Source organism: Vigna unguiculata, chromosome 9 (assembly GCF_037176805.1).
Source record: "Vigna unguiculata cultivar grain cowpea cultivar isolate G323 ecotype 2 chromosome 9, ASM3717680v1, whole genome shotgun sequence".
NCBI classification, from domain to species: Eukaryota; Viridiplantae; Streptophyta; class Magnoliopsida; order Fabales; family Fabaceae; genus Vigna; species Vigna unguiculata.
In genome coordinates this window covers 696262-705564 of record NC_140800.1, presented here as the reverse complement: position 1 = coordinate 705564, position 9303 = coordinate 696262, and the positions used below count along the sequence as shown (strand labels likewise).

The 9303-nt window shown below is 37.3% G+C and overlaps 2 protein-coding genes across 3 annotated transcripts; one reads left to right on the top strand and one right to left on the bottom strand.

Annotated features, from left to right (window-relative positions):
• Nucleotides 1-1440: 1440 nt before the first annotated feature.
• LOC114162817 (two-component response regulator ARR2-like) lies at nt 1441-5190 on the top strand. 2 transcript variants are annotated; one of them, XM_028046796.2, is made up of 6 exons: nt 1441-1783; nt 2214-2366; nt 2456-2830; nt 3150-3226; nt 3312-4487; nt 4570-5190. In XM_028046796.2, the coding sequence occupies exons 1-6, from the start codon at nt 1621-1623 to the stop codon at nt 4636-4638; spliced, it is 2013 nt and encodes a 670-aa protein (XP_027902597.2). In that variant the 5' UTR covers nt 1441-1620; the 3' UTR covers nt 4639-5190. The 2 variants fall into 2 exon arrangements, with proteins under 2 accessions (XP_027902597.2, XP_027902596.2); XM_028046795.2 differs by having other exon boundaries at nt 1442-1783; nt 4567-5190.
• A 156-nt stretch (nt 5191-5346) lies between these two features.
• On the bottom strand, nt 5347-7612 carry LOC114162818 (COBRA-like protein 7). Its single transcript, XM_028046797.2, has 2 exons — nt 6963-7612; nt 5347-6846 (listed from the first exon to the last, which is right to left on the bottom strand). The coding sequence occupies exons 1-2, from the start codon at nt 7480-7482 to the stop codon at nt 5432-5434; spliced, it is 1935 nt and encodes a 644-aa protein (XP_027902598.2). The 5' UTR covers nt 7483-7612; the 3' UTR covers nt 5347-5431.
• Nucleotides 7613-9303: the final 1691 nt, after the last annotated feature.

Below are 9303 nucleotides of genomic sequence, written 5' to 3'. Positions count from 1 at the left end.
AAAATATGTTAAACGGTAAGATAGACGTGGAAACTTCGAAAATATTATTCGAATGTAAAAGTTTGGAAATATTACCTTGAGAAAAAAACTGAAAAAAGAAATTACCTCGAGGGAAAACATTGGAAGAAAAATAGAGGAATTGGAACATGTTTCTAAACTTCTGGTTTGTAATTTAGGGATGACAATAAACTCTCTCTCTATAAAACAATTTATAGCTAAGTAAATTACATGTTTAGTGGGTAAGATCATAAATAATAACCCAAAAAAAAGAAGAGATTAATGTGTACAATAACACTAACACACTTGTATATGTGAACAATTGTTTGCCCATGTGTGCACGTATGTGTGTATATAAATAAACACACATATAAATAATTGTATTTATAATAATAAATATTTTTTAAACTATAGTAATACATTTAAAAAAAAAATGTGAAAACCTATATACATGCGTATTATATTCTTAACCAATTATCTCTTTCGATAACCTTCTAAAATTTCCATTCCAAAAATTGTTTTAGATAATAGAAATTGTTAATATTCAATTTATATCATACTTTAAAGTATTCACTATACATGTAAATTAAAACCTGGTTACCGTAAATTTAAAAGTTATAGATTTAAAAACAATCAAGAACATTTTTCACTTCCTTTTAGATATTAGTTAAAGAGTTAAATATGTTTTTGGTCTCTTAACTTTCAGTGAATTTAAAAATTAATCTATTTTGAAACTTTTAACCAATTTAGTCTTTATTTTTCGAAATACGTGAGTTTGATCATTTTAATCAAATTTTGTTAGGTTTATTTGATGTTGAATACACATTTCAGAATTGTACTTGAGTTGTATATACTGTTTGACACATTGTTACTTTAATGTTAAGTCAAATACTATTATGAAATATGCTTACAATATCAAATAAACCTAACAAAATTTGATTAAAAGAAATAAATTTATATATTTTAAAATATGAAGTATTAAATTAGTTTAAAATTTCAAAATAAACTAATTCTAATTTAGTAAAAGTTAAAAGATAAAAATAAATTTAATTAAATAACCTTTACAACAAAGAAAAAGGAAAGTGAGACAAGAGGAGCAGAGTTTACAACTGCCCCTTTAGAAATGTTGTGACTTTGTGACAGAGTTGGAAGTGGTTTTGAGATCCGAGGTGGAGGGTTAGTTAATCCAATCTAACCAATGAGCTGGATCCACTCTTTCAGGAGCAACCTTAAAATATGATAATATTAACTTTGCAAAATGTCAAAATAATTACACAGACACCAACGTTTTAATAATAATATTATTATTATTATTATTTTGACAACATTATTTTATGGAAAGTAATAAAATATGCCAGAAACTGAGCATCGGTTTGAAACAGAGAAAAAAAAAAAAAAACTCTTTCAGAATCAGAGCCTCAATCATTTCCATTATTTATATGCTATATTATCTGCAGCCAAAAGAAATTCCATTACCCTTTTCTCTGTTTCTTCGCCTGAACTCTTAAACAACTCACTCTTGTGTTATTATATTTAACACTCTCATGATGATGCCAGTTTCAACCATGTGAACCTGTTTGAGTCTGTGTTTGTTGCTGTCAACTGTTTTGGATCTTCACAAACATGAATCTCAGCAGCGGCAAGGGATCAACTTCAAGTTCTCCCATGAAAACCGGAGACGCCGTCTCCGACCAGTTTCCGGCGGGTCTCAGGGTGATGGTGGTGGACGATGATCCCACTTGCCTCAGGATACTTGAGAGGATGCTGCGTGCTTGTCTCTATGAAGGTGCTTAATCACTTTCTTCCTTTTGGGTACAGAAAAGAAATGCAATTTGCCTTTTTTTTCTTCAATGTTTATGTGGTCGTGGATAGTACTTGTACTTGTCAATCAACTCCAACTGTGTCTTGTTATGGAGTTTTTGCTCCAAACATGTCGTTTGATACGGTATTTACTGTGATTTTGGATTTTGCTGCAGCCTTTCTTTTCAAGTTGATGCTTTTTTTTGGCATGGTTAAATAGCATGGCATGAAGTGATTGATGGTGTTTGTTTTCATCTCGTGCTGACAGATTTGTTTGTTAATTGTTTTTTCAAACCTTTGGAATTGGTTCTGAAGTAAAGTTGGAGTCGGGCCTCTTTTTTTTACTTCCCTTTTTTGAATTTTGATTTGTGAAATTTGAGATTTTGCGATTTGATTCGGTTTCTTGTTGGGTTCAGTGACGAAATGCAAGCGAGCTGAGGTTGCATTGTCGCTTCTGAGAGAGAACAAAAACGGGTTTGACATTGTTTTGAGCGATGTGCATATGCCAGACATGGATGGATTCAAGCTTCTGGAGCATATTGGGTTGGAGATGGACCTTCCGGTTATTAGTAAGCGTCGTTTTGATTGGTTTATGGCTATTGAGAGACACTGCATTGATATAATGCAGTAACAAACTTTGTGTGAATGATTTTTACAGTGATGTCTGCTGATGATGGAAAAAGTGTTGTGATGAAAGGGGTGACACATGGTGCCTGTGATTATCTGATTAAACCTGTGAGAATCGAGGCTCTGAAGAACATATGGCAGCATGTGATTCGGAAGAGAAAGAACGGGTTGAAAGATGCAGAGCAATCGGGTAGTGTGGAAGAAGGAGATCGTGTTCTAAAAGGGTGTGACGATGGAGATTTTTCATCTTCAGTGAATGAAGGAAAAGGCTCAAAGAAGAGGAGGGATGAGGAGGATGAAGGAGATGAGAGAGATGATTCCTCCACGTTGAAGAAGCCACGAGTTGTTTGGTCTGTTGAGCTTCATCAGCAGTTTATGGCTGCTGTGAATCAACTTGGAATTGATAGTATGTGTTCCTCAATCACCTCCTTGCAAAAAAAATGTTCTGTTGCTTTTCCATGCTGTCTTATCTGACACAACAAACAATGCCTCCCACTACTTTTGATCTTTGGATTCTTTCTGTCTAATCTTGAACTGGTTAAGAATCCTGAAAGCATCAAATCCACACATTTTTACTACTTGCATCTTCCATGTCAGATTGCAATATTTTGGCATGACCCCTTCTAGCCAAATCAGTTTTCTAACTATATATCATGTTTTGACCATATTCAACAAACATAAATGCCTCATCTGATGTTTTAAATTTGTTGTTCATTCATATACAGAAGCAGTTCCTAAGAAGATTCTGGAGTTGATGAATGTTCCTGGTCTCACTAGAGAAAATGTTGCTAGCCACCTCCAGGTTTGATACTATTATGCTTCATAAAACATATACTTTTGGGAGAAATCTAGGAATTGATGTTTTTTCTACCTGTTTTTTGGTACAGAAATACCGTTTGTATCTTCGAAGACTGAGTGGAGTTTCACAGCAGCAGGGTAACATGAGCAACTCCTTCATGAGCTCACAAGAAGCACCATTTGGGGCAACCTCAATCAGTGGAATTGATCTTCAAACTCTTTCAGTTGCTGCTCAGCTTCCAGCACAAAGTCTAGCCAAGCTTCAAGCAGCGGCACTTGGCAGAACAACTGCTAAAGCAGGTGTGTCTATGCCTCTATCTGATCAGAAAAACCTTTTCAGTTTTGAGAGCCCAAGATTAAGATTTGCAGAAGGGTCACTGCATCATTTAAGCAACAGTAAACCAATAAACTTGCTTCATGGCATTCCTACCAACATGGAGCCAAAACAGCTTGTAAATTTGCACCAATCTACCCAAACCCTTGGTAACTTGAACATGCGAGTCAACGCTCCTGCTGCACAGAACAACCCCTTGTTGATGCAGATGGCTCAGTCTCAACCAAGAGGTCAGATTCTAAGTGAAAATGCTGATTCTCATGCAACCAGGTTTCCATCATCTTTGGTTCAGCCTACAGTACCAAATGATGTTTTGGGAAATAGAATTACTGGCTCCAGCAACATAACCACTGCTTATAGTACAGTTCCACAAAACTCTTCATTGTTGAGTTTTCCCATCAACCAAACCAATGAAATGTCTTTCGGTAATTTTCCTCTTAGAAGCACTCCGGGTATAACTAGTATTATACCAACTAAATCCATGTTTCATGAAGAAGGTACCTCAGGAATTAAAGGACCTGGTGGATTTGTGTCAAGCTATGACATGTTTAATGAACTCCACCATCAGAAGTCCCATGATTGGGACTTAACAAACACGGGAATGACATATGATTCTTCTCAGCATGCAAATCCTTTACAAGGTAACATTGATGTCTCACCATCAGTTTTAGTCCATCAGGGTTTTCCCTGCATGCAACAACTGTCTGTGCAAACTAGAGATTCCACTTCAATTGGAAAACCTCTGTTCTCCTCCACTGGGGAAGCCATACATCAAAGTAATCTCCAAAATGTTGGTCAACACCTCAATACCCTTGTTGACAATTCAGTAAGGGTTAAGGCTGAAACATTTCCTGATCCAAGCTCCCAGATTAATAACCTCTTCTCTGATCAGTACGGTCAGGAGGATCTTGTCACTGCATTTCTGAAACAGGTTGGTCCTTTTCTGTACACATACCCTTTCACATAGTTTTCCTTTGTAAACTAATCATTTTCTTCTGTTTTTCTTGCAGCAGGAAGGTGTAGGACCATCTGATCATGATTTAGACTTTGATGGATATTCCTTAGACAACACTCCAGTTTAGAACAGATTCCTGTCAGATATCTTTCTAATAGCAGACGCCAATGTAAATAGTTGGCGTTCCATTTGAACTAAATCATCTGCGATTAGTTACTTCGTTTCTTAGTTTAAATTTTTCAACAAATAGAATTTAGTTGATGTAAAAAATTCAGGCATCAGGGAGTAGTGTGCTATTATGATTTAGTGTGGATGCTCAAGATCAGTTAAGTGATCCATCAAGATGAATAATAACAAACATTAAATGCATCTATGCAGAAGGCATATTTGCAAGTTTTTGGCTGCTTTTGATTGCAAAAGTCCTAGCAAGCTTCTACTGTTGAAGTGTACATGGTGACATTGATTTAGGGCAGAACTGCAGAAGCAAGGTTTTGATACTACTGCAGATTTGTAGGAGCAGTTTTAACCTTAATAACACCCTTATGAAGTGTTTTTTCCTCTGCTCCTTTTTTTTTTTTTTTTCCTATTTTTGTTTTTCAAATTGATTGAAGAACTGCTGTAAGTATGTAAATATTCCATTGCCCAATACATTCAGTCTGCCCATTCTTTTGTGGTTGCTTCTTTACTTGGATAGTACTTGTTCAATTATGCTTATGGGATTTTATGTCCAAAACAATGAATAATTCATAAGTGTTAACTGCAGAAAAAGAAAAATAAGGATCTGTCCAAAGATTAGAAAAAGTATATCTCTATATTTTCTAACACAATTCCAGAATTAATATCGTGTAAAGAATCGTACAAAAACGGATATACAACACATGGCTGTCGGAGAACAACAACAAAATCAAACAGTGCCTCTATTACGACATGAAGAATATCGACAACAACATCAGGAAGAACATCATAGTAGGCAATGAAACCTCTGTTCTCGCAACACTGCTCGGTAACACCGAAGGAAGAGAGCATTCTTCCCCATTGAAGAACACTTTACTGGGAAACCCATCACCACCAGCCACATTGATTCCAGGGGTCTCCTTCTTCGTAAACGAGATCACCGATTGCTGTTTCCCCGGCACCCTAGGATCTTTCCGAGGGTTAGATCCATCGGTTTCCGCCACAAGAAAGTTCAACCCCTCTTTCCCTTGCACGAAGATCGTGTTCTCCACACTCTTCAAAAGGCTTCCATTGAACGAGTACACTTCCTCAAACCCCTTCGCAGCTTTGTCCATTTCCACTGCAGCAAACCAGTCTGCAAAACTAGTCTCACCCCAGTTGAAAAGTGTCACCCTCGCGGTCCAACCTTTGCGGTAATCCGTGGCCACGTGCCAGTTTATGCTCACACCACAGTTATCACCGCAAGGCATGGGATTAGGCACCGGTAAATGTTTAATCTCAGCCCAAGAAACGGCCTTCTGAGTTCGGTTCTCGAAAGGGACAAGAAGTGCCTCCGGTGGAAGCAACATGGCTTGTGAAGTTGCGCTGCATGTTCTCTCCGGATTACTTGGACATCCACATGCACACGTGTTGCATGGGACAACCGATTCGTTGTAATAAGCTGAGAAAGAAACGCAGCACTTGCGTGTTTCACGGTTTGTGTTTGTGATGTTGCAGACCACTTGCCAAGTTGCGATTGATGATTTGTTTGATGGAGAGTGAGTGGGGTCAGGGGATTGAGTTGGATTAACCCTGATAGGGTTGCCACATTCGTAGTGAGGGTTAAGGGTACCCTTTATCTCCCAGTTATGAGGAGGTGCGAGCGTGGAGCGGTTAAGGTTTGGTGGCATTTTGAAGACTTGCATTTGGAACCTTGAAGCGGACATGCTAGGGTCCATTGTCGGTGGCAAGATGGTGCCATTCCTGCAGCAGAATGGGATATGACCCAGTTCTGAATCGTTGAACCTTGAGGGAGGAAGATCCACTATGGTTGGCCTTCTTTCACAGTTCAAGACGTTGGAAAAGTCAAGTTCTTTGTAGAAATTACCTTGAGAACCGAAAACACAGTCAGAGGAATCCACTTTTAATGGATATGCACCCTTTGTCGTGTAGATGAACTCGTCGTTCTGCCAGTCCCAGCTTAGTCTCCAGTTGTCAAGACGACCTAAAGGGTTGTTATTTGCGATTGTAACCTCTGCCCAGTAATTGGAATCGTAGGTTCTGATGATGTCGTATGTGATGCTAAGATCACCCTTCTCGCGGGGTAGAAACTCTTCCTCTGTGCTCGTGTTTGTTCTGGAACTGGGATCACTTGTGCAACACACATGAGTTTCATTGCTCCCTGAAAATCAAATCAAACATTCAAACATTCACTTGCCGGATCAAATTAGACATGTCACATGTTGTCACAGTCACACTTTTTTTTTTCTCTTCCAAAAATAGGCAAATAAAAACTACCTTCTCCAAAGGGTTGACCACACACGAATCCATCGTTAGTCAAATTAACCGACCGAGGCATCGGCACAGAAGGTGGCGCAACCCCAAGCAAGCTCCCCACCATATCCACCTGAACCTGCATCTGGGTCAAGTCGCCGGCGGTCGCCACCGCCGTCTTCAGATCCCTCACCGTCGACCCACTTAACACGGTGCCGTTCCCAACCGCACCGGGAAGACTCGTACCGTCCGCGAGCACCGCGTTGGACGCGGACACTAACCACTCGCTGTGCTGAAACCCCACGAACACCTTCCAAGACTTCAGCTCCTGCAACCCGTTGTTCAGCACTGTCAGCCTCGACTCGAACCGGTACGGCTGCTGCGTCGCGTCGGAAACGTTCGGCGGCAGCCGCTCGCCGCCGGTGTAGACGTACGAGACGAATATTCCATTGCAGGAAGCTGCGGTTTGCGACTGTGACATCGACGGCGTTGCCGAAAAGATGGCAAGCGTTAAGAAGACGAAGACGTGGACATGCATGGACATGGCTAAGAACTCTGAACAAAGTTACTGAAGCAAAAAAATGGTGTATAGTATACGCGTGTTTTTGGTATTAGATGTTAGAACATCATGGTATGAATATAGGAATATTGTGTTTAAGGTTGTTATGGTCTTTGAGTTGATTGATTCAAGGGTGTTGATTTATAAGTTTTGTTATATAGTTTTGGATTTTCAAAATGGTGACAGATTTTGGTTCTGAGGTTTTTGTGTCTGGTATTGGTATTTGTTTGTGTATGTTTGGACATGGACATGGTCAAGGACAAGGATGTTATGGTTTGGCCAAATGGCTTATTGAGTTGAAATGGTATTTGAGAGTGGGTTGGAATTTGCGTTTTCAATATTCCTCACAGTCACCACCAATGAACACTTAAGGAAAAATTCTTATTACGAAATCTATTAATAAATTGGGAAAGAAGAAAGTACCTATAAATTTGGGTTGAGACTTTGTGTTGTTTTGTTTACTGATTCTTAAAGGGTGACCAAGTGAAGAAGGAGAAATGGTGTTTGTTTTGTGCCATTAGTTCTGTGTTCTCATTTCATGCCCTACGCATCAAACACAGTCCAATTAATTTAATTTCACTGCTTGAGGATCTAATTAATTAATTTGATTACGACGAATATGATATTTTTTTTTTATTATAATTGAGTTGATGACTGCTGTTAAATAAACGTTTCGTATTGTTATTCAATTATTTTTAATTATAAATAGTGTACTCTTTTTATATCTCAACCACTTTTCTGTTATATTTACGACATTTACGGGGATGTAACTTAGAAACATATTTTCCTGGTACATCTGTTTAAAAGTTTTATATATAAAAAAAAGAGAGTTTCTTCTAGCACATGTCAACTTCCTGGAATATGTATTTTTTTTTCAATTGTTTTTTTAGTTTTTTTAAATTTTCTTTTAATGTGTATTTCTTTTTTAATTTTATTTAATTTTCTTAATACCTTATTTAAAAACAAAATTAAAAAACATAAATTAAAAGATCTCTCTTTCTATATATATATATTTTAACTAGATTTCGAAATCCGGTAATCATCTTAATAGAATTTCAAAATTCAATACCTATTTATTACCATAATCAAAGAGTCATGAGTCATTTAGAAGATTTTGAAAAGTATTGGAGGTGCAGAAAAACAGTTGGTGGTGCAGGAAGAAACCCCAACAAAAAGTGTAGCGTGGACTGAACAAGAGTGAGAATAATAAAGTTCAAAAGAGGGGGTCTATTGCACATGGCCCATTTTGTTGGATTTGGGCTATTGGTATTTTTTTTCATGTGTACTGAAAAGATTTGGGTGAACCTCATAGTATTACAGCAAATGCTATTTTATTCAATTATTTCTATACTTAGAAGGGATTAGAGATTGAAATTAAAGACCGAGTGTTTTAAAGGGGACAACACGAAAAGGAAGAGAAGGAAGTAGGAGATAATGAGAATAAAAAAAATGAAAGATACAAACAATTGAAATTAAAAGGTAATTTTATCATTCAAATTAACCTATTGAACCAAAATGATACATTACATTTTCAAAAATAATAGGATGAATGAAATTACACTTCTAAAAAATATCGATGTAAAATTGAAAGTAAGCATGAAAATAGGATACACAATTAAGCTTTAAATTAAGGGTTAAATATGTTTTTGTCCCTTAACTTTCAGTGAATTTTGAAATTAGTCCATTTCGAAATTTTCAGACCAATTTAGCCATTTATCTCTTGAAATAGGTGGATTTAGTCCTTTTAATAAAATTTTGTTAGGTTTATTTGATGTTTCGTACGTATTTCAGGATTGTATTTAAGTT